The 16,940-nt window shown below is 32.2% G+C and overlaps 1 protein-coding gene across 1 annotated transcript in view; it reads left to right on the plus strand.

Moving 5' to 3' along the window:
- Positions 1 to 16,940, plus strand: part of LOC119676655 — a 71,481-nt gene that overhangs the window by 31,867 nt on the left and 22,674 nt on the right. Inside the window, exons 3-4 of the mRNA XM_038087905.1 lie at positions 547 to 697; positions 788 to 5,519. Of these exons, the coding sequence (XP_037943833.1) occupies positions 547 to 697; positions 788 to 5,519 (4,883 nt within the window). The remainder of the gene's footprint in view (positions 1 to 546; positions 698 to 787; positions 5,520 to 16,940) is intronic.

The raw sequence follows: 16,940 nt of genomic DNA on the forward strand, positions 1-16,940 counted from the left end.
AAGTGTGCTAACTTTAATAATATCGTACATCTGTACATATATACTATATACTATCGTACGTGTGTACTATTGTGCATTCTATGGTTCTCGGCTTAGGTTCTGCTAAGCGCCAAATAGAACCTCGTGTCCGCATCAAGGTCACGCTGAACAATTACAACAACAACAACAACAAGTTAACTTACTTGTTGATTACTGGTTAATATTTGCTTCCAATCAGTAAGTGTGCGGGTTCGTCAACGTCGCGTCTGACAACAACCACCGTAAGAGCAGTTCAATTTCGGAAAGCTCACTGTTGCTATTGTGACTTTTCGACTTCGTCAAATCCTTTGCTGTTCTCAAGTATCTACAACTGTTTCAATGGCAACGGCAGAGCCAACCACTACGGCAGAACTGTCAGAACTAAAACAACAGCGAGCCTCGACGAAAGCGAGTATTTCAAGAATCAAGGCGTTCGTCAAAGGAAAGAGTAATTCGCTCTCACAACCAGAACTGAAATGTCGACTAGGTATTTTAGAATCATATTTTAAACAAATCTTAGCTTTTCAGACGTTGATCGAGAAATTAGATGCAACTGACTCAGCTAGAGATGAATTAGAAGACCTATACGTTTCCACCAAAATATTAATCATGTCTCAACTGCAGGAAGAGGTCCACAATGCATCAGTGCTAGACGTAACAGCAATGATGCCCACCTCAAGTAAAAAATTACCACTGTTAAAATTACCTACATTCAGTGGTAAGTACTCGGATTATAACAATTTTATTAATTCGTTTCTCCAAATCATAGATCGCGAAATATACCTCACAAATATTGAAAAATTTAATCACTTACTGAACTGCCTTACTGGTCAAGCTCTAGAGACAGTACAGGCATTTCCTATTTTGAATGAAAACTATCCAAAGGCTCTGGATAGGCTTAAATCGCGCTATGACAATAATAGCCTAATCTTCGCCGAAAATATCGCGACACTATTTGATCTACCAGCAGTATCGGGTCAGTCAAGCCAACAACTTCGTAGTCTGGTAAACAATGCATCCGCTTTGTATGGTTCACTCTGTTCGCTAGGTACAGAGAAACAAATATGTGAGGCTCTACTTATCTCGCTAATCATGCAAAAAACGGACGCAATTACACGTAGGAAATGGAATGAATCGCGTAACTTCGACACATTACCTAGTTGGGAAGATTGCTCAAAATTATTGGATAGGCATTGCCAGTTTCTCGAATCACTCGACAGTGAAAACGGCAATCAGTCATCATCACAACGTAAACCTAATAATCTTAACTCCAAGAGTAACAGACGCTCAAAACAATACGCATTTGTTGCATCTACATCCAGCAATTCTTGCTCATTTTGTTCTAGCAATGAACACCTAATACAGAATTGTCATCGTTTTAAGGCACTGGAGGTGGTTCAAAGGTTTGAAAAGGTAAAGAGCCTAAAACTCTGCATAAACTGCTTATCGCCACGCCATCATGTGGTTAATTGCACATCAACGTTTAAATGTAAGGTTTGCGCAAAGCCACATCACACTCTCTTGCATCATTCGCAATTGCCAACGAATATTAAGAGCGCGGGATCATCACGACGCACAGAACACGCTGCTATGCCCAACGACAACGTTGCCAGCCATTCCCATCTTAATATGTCATCGGCCGAGCAAATAATTCTAGCTACTGCATTGGTTTTAGTGAAGGATTCATCGGGAAGTTATCAAGTGGGTAGAGCCTTGCTTGATTCATGCTCTCAGGTCAACTTCATAACGGAGGAGTTTTCAAAGAAGCTTAGTTTAGCAAAACATAAACATCGGTTGCATGTTTCCAGTATTGGTAGTTCGTTGACCAACATAAAGTATCAGACGCTCACATCAATCAAATCTCGTCATTCAAATCTTGAACTTGCTTTAAACTTTGGTATTACGAATCACATCGCATATCAACCAAGTTCTGAAATCGATATATCGTCGTGGAAGGTTCCACCAAATACACCTCTCGCCGATGAGCAATTCTTTAAATCCAAGCGCGTTGATCTCTTGCTTGGAGCTGAAAGTTTCTTTGATATTTTGTCTGTCGGTCAAATCAAACTAGGTGAAAATTTTCCAGTACTTCAAAAAACACTATTAGGATGGATTGTATCTGGCAAGTACAAGGGTCAGCCATTTGCATCACCAGCAGCAAAATGCCTATTATCAGTTGAAGATACAGTCTCCGATCAATTAGAAATGATGTGGAAGATAGAGGAAGTGCAATCGGCTTCAAAGTCATGGTCACCAGCACATGTTGCGTGTGAGTCATTATATCGTGAAACGGTTCACCAAAATGCGATGGGAAGAATTGTCGTTCGGTTACCATTCAAAGATTCACCAGATTGTCTTGGTTTGACACACAATATCGCCTTGCGCCGTTTTTATTCTGTAGAACGGCGATGGTCATCTAATCGTGCACTGAAGCAAGACTATCAAGAATTCATGAAACAATATCGAGAGCTCGGACACATGACGCGTGTTGAGACTCCGAAAACCAACGAACCTCATTATTATATCCCTCATCATTGTGTTTTAAAACCGTCGAGCACTTCGACCAAGCTGAGGGTGGTTTTTGATGCGTCATGTCCAACAACTTCGCAACGTTCATTAAATGATATTCTACTGGTCGGCCCGACAATTCAGTCGGAGTTATATTTGTTGCTACTTCAATTTCGTTTGCACCGATATGCCTTGACGGCTGACATTGTTAAGATGTACCGACAGATACTGATAGATGAACCAGATCGAAAATTCCAATATATTTTTTGGCGAGATACGGAGTCCGATCCTGTTAGTACTTACGAGTTGAATACAGTCACTTATGGTACTGCATCAGCACCTTTCCTAGCAACCAGGAGTTTGCAGTATTTGGCGGACAAATTTGAAACACAATACCCAATAGGCGCTGCACTCATTAACTCATCGTTCTTTGTCGACGACTTCTTAGGTGGAGCAGATTCCATTGATCAACTCACCAATATCAGACATCAGTTAACGGCCATTCTACAGAAGGGTTGCTTCGATCTTGACAAATGGCATTCAAACCATCATGACTTCATCAGCGATACTACAACAAAGAGTTTGAATCTTGATACAGATACAGTCACCAGCGCCCTAGGCATCAAGTGGCACCAAATGCAAGATGTTTTCCTATTTTCGTTCAATGCGCAACCAGGTCAAATTGTAACAAAACGCACCATTTTATCCCTTGCGTCTTCATTATTCGACCCGCTTGGATTACTAGCACCGATCATACTCGTAGCCAAAATTATGATGCAAGAATTGTGGCTTTTGCGTGTGGACTGGGACGAGTCAGTCCCTCAAAATCTTCACTCAGCTTGGAAAACATTTATTCAAGATCTTACAACGCTTTCATCGGTTAAGGTGCCGAGGTACTGCCTATCCATAAACCATCAACAGGTTGATGTACACGGTTTCTGTGACGCTTCAATACGCGCATATGGTTGCTGCATATTTCTCCGATCACAAAACACATCAGGTAAGGTGACGGTCAAGCTATTTACTGCAAAATCCCGTGTGGCACCTATAAAGCGGAAGTCGCTACCTAAACTAGAACTCTGTGGTGCCTTACTTCTTGCCAAACTGTATCAGAAGGTCCAACCAATATTTGCGCAATTTAAGGGTGAAACGTTTTTTTGGACTGATTCACAGATTGTATTACATTGGTTGAAGCAGCACTCATCAACCCTGTCTGCATTCGTTGGCAATCGAGTAGCGGAAATTCAAGATATTACCGCAAATGGGCAATGGAGACACGTTCCTACCCAATCCAACCCGGCAGATGTTGTGTCGCGCGGCTGTAACATCCGCCAATTATCAGAGTCTTGTTGGTTTACGGGGCCGGAATTTTTGTTACTCGCTGATAAATACTGGCCGCATTTGAAATGTCACAACCTGGATATGGAAGAAGTCAATAAAGAGACGCGAAAGGTTGTATTCGTTAACACAAATGAAGACAACTACGTATTACAGGTATTGTCAAGATATAGTTCATACACTAAGATGCTACGAGTAATAGCGCAGGTACAGCGTTTTTATCATGTAACCAAGAATAAATTGAAGAACGGAGAATGTACCCTCCAACCTATTCAGCTACAAAAGGCATTGCACTGTATTATTTGGGTCATCCAACAGCAATTCTTCGAAATTGATATACAACGCCTACAACGAGGGAACCCAGCCGAAGGTACATTAAAGCATCTAAATCCCTTCCTGGACAATGTATTCGGTTATCAATTACTAAAGGTGGGAGGTCGCCTCGAGCTGAGTGACATCTCAGTAGGCCAACGTCACCCTATTTTGTTGCCGAAGGGCTGTTATTTTGTGGAACTTTATGTTCGGCATATACACTTGTGCAACTATCATGCAGGCGCAAAAGCACTAATTGCCCTTACTCGACTAAACTTCTGGATAATTAATATTCGAGAAATTGCACGCCGAGTCGTGCACTCGTGTATTCACTGCGTGCGTTATAAACCCAAACTACTTAATCAAATGATGGGTAATCTCCCAATCGAACGCCTCACTCCAAGTCGTCCTTTCGCGCGTACTGCGGTAGATTTTTGCGGTCCGATATTAACGTATCTCCGAATTCGGGGACGGGTTCCATATAAGACCTATATAGCCGTGTTCGTTTGTTTGTCTACAAAGGCAGCTCATCTAGAAGCCGTGTCAGACTTATCTACGGAGGCATTTATTGCAGCACTGAAAAGGTTAATCGGTAGACGAGGGTTACCATCAGACATCTATTGCGACAACGCCACGAACTTCGTTGGGGCTAACAACAAACTAGCAGAGTTAAAAAGAATGTTTTTCGAGAAGTCTAATCAAGTGATGCTGCAGACCTTTTGCAGCAACCAATTCATAAATTTCAATTTTATACCGCCCCGAGCACCTCACTTTGGAGGTCTATGGGAAGCGGCTGTAAAAAGCGCGAAAGGCCATCTGTATCGAACATTATCAAATACTCGATTCACCTTTGAGGAGCTTGGAACAGCACTGATTGAAATCGAAGCTATCTTAAATTCGCGACCAATCACACCTCATTCTTGTGACCCGAGCGATTATGAAGCGCTAACGCCAGCACATTTTCTTATCGGTGGGCCGCTCAAAACTTTATCTGAACCAAGTCCTCAGTATGAAGCTACTTCATTAATTGATAAATGGTCTCGTATAACCGCAGTCAAACATCACTTCTGGCGCAGATGGTCTAGAGACTATCTGAATGAGCTGCAGATACGCACCAAATGGACAGAAGAACAATCTAACATCACCGAGGGGGCTCTGGTTTTAATCCATGAAGACAATATGCCTCCACAACGCTGGTTGATGGGCCGAATCGTGCATTGCATCAGGGGTCCAGATAATTTGGTTCGTGTTGTTGATGTGCAAACCCCAAAAGGAGTAATACGCCGTCCAATCCACAAACTCGCACTATTACCAATTGAAAATCCTTTCAAGGGGGGCGGGATGTTAGAGCGGTTAAAGTCAAATTGTTAATATTGTAGGATTCTGTAGAATTATTAATTGATGTGTTATATGATTTATATATTATAATTTATTATATTTTAATCTATTGTAAATCATATTGTATAATTAAATTATTATAATTAATATATTATATAATTCATATATATATATAATATTTTATATGGTTAATATATGGTTAATTAATTTATCTAACTAACCCTGTATAAGATGTAATCAAACCAACGGTTCTAAGTCTTGTTTTATTGCCTTTTGTTTTTTGCGCTCGAGATGAGCAAATTTTATTGTTATATTTTTTGGGCTGCAAGTAAACTCCGTTGGTTTGATTCTGTCTCTTGTTTTTCGATCGCGAACGTGTCAACACACGGGTACACATAAAAAAGTGATTAAACAATCAATAACCGAAATTGTATAAATTCAATTGTATAAATTAAATGAAATCAAAACCCAATTATAAAAACGTTTATAATTTACATTGTGTTAAAGAAATTGAAATAAAGATCATAAAATCCAATTATAAAAACGCTTATAATTTACATATATAATACATATAAATCTAAATATAATGTATAGAAAGATCAATTTTATCACATTCAGAGAAATTTTTATTCTATTTAATTATTGTTATGATATAAAATCTCAAAAGTCAATCAACTAATAATTTTATAAATATTTTTATGTCAAATTATTAGCTGAAAAAACAGTTTTAATTACAAATTTTTAAATCCTAAACAAGATTTTATATTTATAAGAAAATATGATGATTTTTTTGAAACTTCAGACTGAAGGTGAAATATCAAATAATGATCTACATAACAACATTTCTTATTTCATTTAATTGTTGCATTTAAGTTAATTAAAATATAATTGGATCTATGAAGTTAAGTAATAGTAAAAACATAGTTTCTACAGTTAACTTTTCCTTTGAAAAATTGATAAAATATCCAACAGCAATTTTTAAAGTTATTTAGTATTTATTGAAGTTTATGGTATTGTTTCGAATTTAATATAAAATAAAATCAATATATACATATGTGTGTTTTTTTATTAAATATATATTTATATATGTATTATATATGCACATAAAAGAATGATTTTCCTGAAGCAAAACAATGTTTTAAACCAACTTCCAAAACAATAAGAAAAACAACTTTTCAAATTGCATTTCGAGTGAAATTTTTTACCACTCTGGCTCCTTCCAAACGAGGTTCCTATAAGAGTTTCATCACTTGTAGTGCATCAATCTTACTCTTACTTTATTTGGATTGTTTTGTGTGTGAAAAAGAAAATTAAAAATGGGGAAGTACTTTTTTAGTAAGAAAAAAGCAAAATTTTATTTTTTAATTGCATTTAATATAAAATATTTTTTGATGAAGAAACAAAAAAAGGGATAACAAGGACTATAAAGGTAGTATAAAATAAAAATCTGAAAAGAAAATTTATTAATTAAAATGTGTTAAGTGGAAGTTTTGGTCAAGTGAATAGTTATTAGCTTTACTTTAGATGGTATTTAATTACATCTGTAAAAAATATAAATTTTATTTTACGACACTGAAAGCTTCAGTACTTTAAAGGTATATTTTATGCACTTAAATATGGCATTGTCAATAAGTAATAATAGTTAAATTGTAAACATTTACATCTATACCTCATAACCGCGCATATCTATACAATTATCCCATAAAATATATAAAATTAAACCCAATTTGTCCTTAAAGCTTATTCATCTGATAAACTATACAATGGCTTACAAATGACAATAACAATAATATGGCAACTTCCTTTTACTTACTTAAACTTTCCAAAATTGTTGCTAATTTTGCTTACTTTTTTATCAAAATAATTTAAAATAAGTGGAAAGACTGTAAATTTTCTTATGACTTCATGTCGTAAGGACTAAACGAATTAATAAATGGATCACAGCACTTACATCATAAACTTCTTTAATCTTAGCCTCGCTAAAAACAGTTTACATTAGTCCAATCCATATTATTTGAACAATGACGACATCGCAATACGCAGACCTTAAACTCTCAAGTCTGATATAGTAAGTTGCTTAAACATCAGTTCTTCACCACTTTCAAATGTTCTTTTAAAAGGAATCTTTTTTAAAAGGAATCAAGAGTATTTGTAAAATATTGGAATGAGGTTCACAGTTCAATGAACCTTCAGAGTCTGATTGCTATACATCTTCTTACAAATCATTAATAAACTTGATTTCACTGTATTATCTCTCACACGCTGAGTTTCGATAGTTTTCACCTAAGAAAAGAATGCAATACCCTGACTAAGTAAAATTAATTCAATCCACAAAAAAACGATTTATTTAAATAAGAATTATTTTATCCATTAAAGAGTTAAAATGAGCAACTTTCACTTTTCTATTCAAAATAATTTAATATGATTTTGCATTGTTTGGAGAAATTTATGTCTTCATTCGAACATATTTTAAAATTTTCAATCGGTTTTGCGTCGGGATCTCATTATGCATAAACCATCTATTACACCTTATTTTATGGTCCGTTAAAATATATTGGAAATTCAATGAAATTTATGAGTCTTACACTTTTGTAAGATGAATTTGTTAGAAAAAGGAGATAATTTAGTTTTATAACCACAGAAGATTGTCAATAAATTATTTTGAAATATATAAAAAATTAGATTAAATTAAAATTCCTCCTCTAAACTAATACAAAATCGCATGTGCGATAAATTCGAATATACGTGTTTATATTCTTTTAATAAGGGATATAATATTATTGCATGTATTATGTATATCATAAAAATTTTACCATATAGTAAGTACCTTTTTTATTTTTTTATTATTTTCGGTGAACTTAAATTATAAAATCCTCAGTTTGAAGGATAAACATCACCCCAAAAGAAAAAATAAATTTGCATATATGAAAGTGAAAGAAAATCATAAATGTGTGGATAGAAAATATTCTTGTTATATGGCATATGTTTTAAAACTGTAAAGATATTATCCATCAATGACTAAAGGGTCGATGTGTAACCAAATTTTACTTATATATGCAAATAAATGCTTTTCGATAAATGTTAAAAAATTCTGCAAAAATTTATGTATATAAAAAATAATTTAAAGGAATAAACGAAGGACAACAAAAATTGCTTCTAGTACACAAATTCGTTTAATTTTTCTGAATTAAGAGTAGTGAAAATAAAAAAATTATATGTAAAGTATTAAAATTTCATATATTATTTAAAATAATATTTTTATATTGCATTGGCATTGATTTACAAAAAATTCTTATGTATATATTCACTATTAGAATACACAACCTATGAGTATTCCAACTCAAAATACTAAATTATATTTGATACCGAAATTTAGAAATTTTTATAAAATATTTTTACTATCAACGAAATATTTTTTGCATATTTAGTCGAAAACATACTTTCCAAAAGAACTTTGGCTTATATGCAAATGATTAATTCAAAAAAAAAACTTCAAGCACATGGCTTGAAAAATTATTTAATTCTTATTTGTGGCGCAACATTTGCTCCGAAAATTGTTTTAATTCTAAATGATGTTATTGCATATTTTAGCATTAATTAAAGTCACACAGTCTCCGGCACTTCTGGGAGACACATAAATTGCTCAAGTCAGATGGATGAAAATTTTAAATTATTAAAAACACACTCACGTACTTATAATTCCTCCAGTTTGCGAGCGACACATCCGAACTCTTTACCATCTCAAAAGTTATAATTGTCAAAAATGATAGAAAGAAGAATTCGGAATAATGTCAAAAAATGAGGATACTTAAGAATGTCAAACCGATGAAACAAAAGCATTGTTAAAAAGTTAAATTTTTAATAAAGTCGCTAAAATAATTTCTGCTAAGGAGCGTAAAATTATGAAGACATTATGGATACAATAGAAGGATTATTATTATAAAAATAATTTTTAATTTCCTTAAAGTAAAATAAAAATTTTTATTGTTCGCAACTGTAACAACAAAACTCTATAATCCTTTCTATAATGCTTTTGCTTTTCTTTACTTTCACTGGAACGGAAACTTAATTAATTATATATTTTATAGGACAAAAGAATATTTTAACACATTGCCTGTAGGTGTCAGTAAAGAATGAGAGTAAAACTTTATGACTGTCTTTATTGTATTCTGCGAACACAGACAGTAAAGAGCATAAAATTATTTGGGTTTACATTGGAATGGTTTTTAATTTTTATATGAATTTATTATGTTCGCTATTATATTATTATATCCTACTATAACCAGAACAAACTAAATCACTTATGACATTTATTGATGTACCAAAATTAAACTTGTACACATACTTATTATGGAATTAAAGATATTGTATAACTCAGCAAAGCTCAACGTTATTTTTCATTCAGTTTCAATAGAATTACATATCAAACTCAATGCTTCAACGTTTGTACTAAGACTGTAAGAAAGTAGTTGCTGGAAAGCCGAGCTGAAATCAGATGGTTACTGACCACCATTTCAGCTACTGACCACCTTTGTCCTCAAATCAAGTTTTTCACACTAAATTTCTATTATAATGCAAATGGAAAAACGGATTTGTCACAATTAAATTGAGTTACTATGTCGATATATACATCGATTATCGATATTGATCTAGCGAATAGTATAAGAATGAAATGGGAATAAACGGGTATGACTTCTCACATCAAAAGAAAGTAATAAGATTGTCGCACCATGTGAAAAAACTTCGGATTAGAAAGATTAAAATTTTTTCTGACTGAAGATCAATATTTTTGATTTTCATATTTAAAATAAATTCTCAATTATTTGGGTTCAAATTCACCAGGAATCACGAAGTTCTTGCCAAGTGAAAATGTTTAGCAGAGAAACATATACTGATCTCATTAAAAATTATTCGAAATGATATCCAAAAACATTTTCTAAGAATAATACGATATAAATGGAAAGAAAAAAATAGAACTGACAATGGCTCAGTAGATAACTACGCCGAAAAATTCCCTTTAGTCAGAAATACGTTAAATATATGGTTGTTTTCTATGTAAATGTTTCAGTTCTGGCAAGATTAATAATTTTAGTAAGCAAGCTTCTGAATTGTTGGAAGTTCATATCTTAAATAAGAAACTTTCTATAAAAATAGAATCAATATCAATGTGTGACAATAGACCATATTAATTATAAAACAGGGTCTTAAATTCGACTGTATAACAAGACTTAGCATATTCTTACTATTCAACTATTCAGTTGTATAAAAAACATGGTACCTAAAAATTATACATAGACTTGACAAGTACAAATATTATATTATAATATATAAATATCTATATATATAGAGATACTAAAGAAAACTCATACAATCTGTAACTACCTGGATATATAAAACTAGATGGTCAGTATCAAATGGCCTTAGTATAACCCATAAATCATTAGCATCAAATGACAATATTTTAAATTGCAAATCCATAATGTGGTTGACGTCACTGTTTCTCCAAAGGAAGTTTAAATTGCAATATTATGAATATTATGACTCCGCAATTCCCGTCTCTTTTACATATTAAGTTAAGGATGCATTTTCTTAGAAAACCAAAGATTTATCAACTCTTTTCCTTAAGATATGTGCATTTAAAATATGCCTATGTTGCTATTCAATAAATTGAAAACCTTATTATTTTCTGTCAAGGATCATGAAGATCCAGCTTCTTTGGTCGCATAACCATATTGAAAGATACATGGAAACTAGCATTTGACTTTTTGACTAGCTATTTGCATTCACTTTATATATGCATGTCTTAATAATTAGCAAATGTGATTTTCATTCCGCATTTGTTAGTTTGTAATTATCTTTACCCAATATCAAATTTATTTGGAGTGACACTAAGAGAATTTCAAAATACAAATCAGTGCTTTATAATGAGCTTCTAGATTATTTATACTTTCGTAGCAACATTATGGTTTTGAATATAATTTCATAGTTAAGTGTATCTATGTATGAACCTAAAGGCTTATTATTTCCATGCCTAACAATTATCTGTTCTGCTATACAATATATCAAATGCAATTTTAATATCGAATTGCATCAAATTCACATTCCGAACCAATTAAAAGCAGATAAAGTGTTGTGTTAATCTCGTCTACATACGCCTAAGCACAAATATTTGACGTACAAATTGTAATAATTCTGTCAGGACTACATTTGGTTCACTCATTTGCACATGCTGATTTATGAGAGAGCTGCTCAGCAATTATAATCAACATAATGGCAAGGCTTTCATATATGCACTGCTATTCTGCGTATCCTTTGCTTCAGCAGCTGACTCAGATTTCATTAACTAATTGAATTCCCTTTAGGCACTAGCAGAGGTACGGGCATAATCCTGTGCTCGTAAAGCATCATATTTCTTAATTAATTTGTATCCGAGAATGCGGTGGATTGCATATATAGTATACATTTTCATTTGCGTCGGGTTCAAGTTAATTTGTGTTCATGATTTATTGTTTGTGTTTATTAACAACATTCCACATTTACAAACGTATCCCAAATTACTCCGTGCCACTAAATTTCATCATACACTTGTCCTCGGCGGTATACGTTTATGAATAAATAAATAGGATTTGGGAATGTTTTTGATTTTCAAATGAGCCTCAAAAATTCACAAATACAAATGAGTTGTACTTCTGTTAAAATAAATTTTGTATGCAAATTAGAGCTATCATTATATGGCACATATGTGCACAGTTGTATGTAATATGCATTATATATGGTATATGTGCGTATGTATATACAAAACAAATGTATTAAATATAATAAATTACATGCTTTTAAATTGTAAATGTTTTTAATTTTTTATATAATTCTTTTAAGTGAATTAAGCAGTTTTACTGACAGCTTAATCACTTCGCCTCAGTATCATAATAATGAATCTAAATTTGTTTAAATAAATGTATAATGTTCTTTAATAAAGTATGAGTATTTTTACAGTTATTTTAAATAACGAAAATTTGTATGCGGTCTTCTCTTTGCCTCTTAATAAAGAAAACATAATCACATTAATAAGTAAACTCCCTCAGCCGACAACGTAACATTAAATGAATATTGTTTATAAAAAGATTGTAAAAGTATTTGGAATTATGTATATATATCTGTGTTAATAAATTTAATAATTATTTTTAAATATGTAGACACTACTACACATATCTACACTACTTAATAATTGATAATAATAAATATAGAAAAAATACTATAGGTTGTTTAAAACAAGCCTCCAATTTAATGTCATGCATAACACTTTAATCCCAACTAACCGAACTATGTTAAATTAGACTTGACTAGACGAAAATGTATATTTTTAAATAATTTTATCCCACATACTTGTACAGTTAATATAATTTATTCCAGAATAAAAATGGAACACATGTACATATATAATATAAATATATATATATATTTATTTATATATATACATTCTGCATGTGACTTATGTGAGATTTATATTTTAAAAACTCAAGTATTGTAAGACTACTTGGGGACAACTCAAGGAATCTGAACGTCCAACCAATGTACTCACCTGTTATGTCCTCGTGACACTTTTCTGCTCCTAAAGCTATAATCATCACGTAGAAGAAGTCATTGAAAGTCAATTGGATCATAAAAGCAAAACAATGGAAAGAGTTGAAGCCTGTGGCATAATCAAAGTACAAAAAATGTATCTAAAAATTTGTCAAGCGAAGAATTAATTTTAAGTCGACTCCGAGTATAAAATAAAATTCCCAGAAGCAACTGAGAAATGGATTAAGCAAAAATGACATTTTGAGTCGATTCTGAACACAAATGAAATGTCGCAGTAAGATATGAACGCCATTCAATCAATAAACGAAACAAGTGAAACAGGTATAAATAACTCTATGTACCTTCTGTGCACAAAGCTAAAGTCCATTTCGTTTATAAAGAATAATTAGCAGATAAATCTTAATGCTATTCATTATTTAATAATGAGCAGGACATCACAACATACGACTTTCACTGTCCCCAATGCCAAAATTACTACTTCGAAGAAAGCATTTCGATAAATTGCGATCATAAACAAAATATGGGATTTTGATTGCGATCGTTGTGTACGCCATTTCTGCATCAACCTACAAAATATAGATTTAGGAATGGGTCAAGAAAAAAAGCATTTCGAGTCAACTGCGATTATAAAAGAAAAATCAAAAAAATTGAAGACCATTTAGTAATTAGCTCACAAAAAATCATTGTAGGAATGGTTCAGTGAAAAATATGTTTCCAAATCAATTGCAATCGTAAAGAAATTTCACAAAAGGAGCTGAATGCAATCCCTTAATCAGCCTTCTAAGAACATGAAAACGACAGCGTATGACTTTCTGTTTCCAAATTTAGAATTAACACTTCAAGAAAGTTGTTTAAAATCGATTGTGAAAGGATCGGAAGCCATTTATCAATCATCACACGTAAAATGTATTTGATGTTGACCCTTTTCCGAGTTAATGCATCTGTGTACTTTTACTCTTTGATAGCTGGAGGGTTTCTGCAGAGTCCCACCCATCTTACTGACTAATTCATGTATTCCTCAAAAGCTTCGTGAATAATTTATAAATGATCTCAGATTTGCATACCGCCCCTTCCGATAAGTGATTAGTCTGAGATTAGATAGTGATAAGTAGGGCAGCCTGTCGGTTTTCGCATGTAGCTTCAGGGGTCTGTCCCTTTTATATTTTTTGACCGGATCTATTCTCAGGTCTCTTAGCAAATCATTCGTACAATTGTACCATGGCACTTTAAAGAGTCTTTGGAGAGCCTGAGTTTGAGCAACTTGTAACTTCTGGATAGTAGAGTCGACAGCTTTACTATACGCGACACACCCATAAAGTAGTCTAATTATCTGGCTGCATATCAGCGAAACCAAAAAACTATGCTTTTCAAAAGTTATTTTTCCGTCAAAGTAATTTAAAAATTTTTTTCAAAGAATTAAAATTAGTAAACCACTTATTTTACTAAAAATGAAATTATTATTTTTTATATATATTAACAGCATATCCAAAAACAATTTTTAATCCTTATATCACATACGCAGAAAATAGCTTCTAAATCTCTCGAAATCTTTAAATGTCATGCAGTATTATTATTGCAGTACTTGAAGTAGCTTTAATAAATATCTTCATCCTAAAATGATTTGTGAATACTGCATAGTAAGCCAAATTGGATTTAAAGGATATAAAGGGAAAGCAACAATTTGCTTCACTAATTGATAGTTAAATAGAAGAGGACTGTGAAGAATACTTATATATGCTGTATATAAATTACGTACTAACTTAACAAGCTACATAAAATCTTTCAAAGTGTACAGTATCAAATAAATCACTACAGAATTTCTAATAAATAAGACAAAAACTTAAAGTTCATATTGTCAAGTTTTGATCAATGTTTCCATTTATTAAAGTGAACACTTCAACCGTCATCAATGGACATACTCAAGTTGTATATTGAGTACCCTATGTGGAAGCATATAAGGGAATAGTAGTGCAAGCATTTCTTATCTGCTCTCAAATTCTTAATAAAAATAAAATAAATGTGTAAACTTCTGCTATGAAATGATGTACCATACTTCAGACACATAAGATGAAGCACACGTATGTGCCTCGTTTCATGTACTAAAATCATGTTACATGCGCTAACAGCAAGGATGAGCTCTTCGGTAATATAATTTAATTGCTACTTGTTATTCCTTGATAACACGATTCAGTCAACGTGGCTGCGAGTAAGGATGTAAGGATGGCGAAAAAGTTTAAAAGATTATTAAATTCAGCACAATTGCTTAGTAAGTTAATTACACGAATGTCACTAGTACAATAATAAGAATTTTATTGTATTAGGTACGTTTACAATCCATTGAAGGAATGACAGTGAGTACGATTGCTATATACCTAATTTAAGTTGACTTAAAACTTTTGAAATTAACTTTAAGTGAATGTTCAATAATAATTTTTATTATTAAGAGAAATGTGCTTAGTTTCATTTTATGTTATACTGTTTACTCGTTTGATTCATCCTTGGATGGATTTTATTATTATTGATTTTGCACTCACTAATATATCATTATAATAAGAAGTAAAATAAAAGTAAAAGCCAAATTAAAAATTATAACTAAATATATAATATATATATTATAAATAAAACTAAATAAATTTTACAAAAATATTTAATATCACTTAATATCACTATAGCATTAGTGAAAAAAGTAAATATTAGATGCAATTTTTTTTTCTAATAGTTCCAAATGAGCGCATAACATTCCACCTTAACTCCTCAATCATTGATATTCGATTCACATATATATATATTTAATATAAATAACTTATGATATATAAATGATTTATGCTATGAATTATTTACAAATCTGACGTTTTTAAGAATTTGATGTAAAAAGTCTATAGAAAATCTTAATTAAAAAACATAAGGAACACTTCTTACAACTTTTTGCATATAATTTTTTTATTAGTGGCCAAAAACCATTTAAAATAATTTGAAACTATGACTAAATAATTCAATGAAATGCATATAAACTGAGAGATCGTATTTATATTCATGTTATTTTCTTAAAATTTCTGAAAATTCTTTATACAATTATTGTTATAAATGCATCAATACTTCATTTTTTTCAATGCTTAACATCTATCTCAAAAAATTAGTTAATATTATTATTATTACTGCAAAGAAGGGAAAGTGCACTGCGACCTAAACGATCTATTATGCCCCTTAGTCGGATTAAAGTATTCGAGTTCTCAAGTTCGATTTCTTTAATGAAAGACACTATAGAGACTATCTTTCCATGTCTTGTATCTTTATGATCCATGAAATATGCTCCTAGATGTTTTTTCCGCTTGTGCATCAGTGCTGGGCACTCCTCAAGCACATGTATGGAGTTTCTCTCTCTTCTCTACAATATCAACAGTCTGAGTTGGATTGAATTCCTAACTTCCATAGATAATCATTCAATCTACAGTGACCGGTCAATAATTCTGCAATAATGCTTAGGATATTTTTTGATTGTGCTATGCAATCTATAAAGCGTTTTATATTTGAAGTCTCTAAAGAAATGAGTTACATTTACTTCTTCAACTTTTTTATCTTTTTTATAATAATTAAAATTCATAACTGGAGTATAGAATAATAATAAGCATTCAAAAATATATTTTTTAACTTATTAATGGTTAGTGTCATGTTGCTTCATTATTTTTTAAAGAAATGTTTATTGATGCTATAATATTGTACTTATAACAAATTATATCCCTCTGAAATAATTGTTTTGCTTAGACTTCTTTAATTCAAATTACCCCTTCAGTACATTCATTTTTGCTGAGCTTTATACATATCTTCCAAAGCTTCGAAACCATACG

Source organism: Teleopsis dalmanni, chromosome 2 (assembly GCF_002237135.1).
Source record: "Teleopsis dalmanni isolate 2A chromosome 2, ASM223713v2, whole genome shotgun sequence".
Lineage (NCBI taxonomy): Eukaryota > Metazoa > Arthropoda > Insecta > Diptera > Diopsidae > Teleopsis > Teleopsis dalmanni.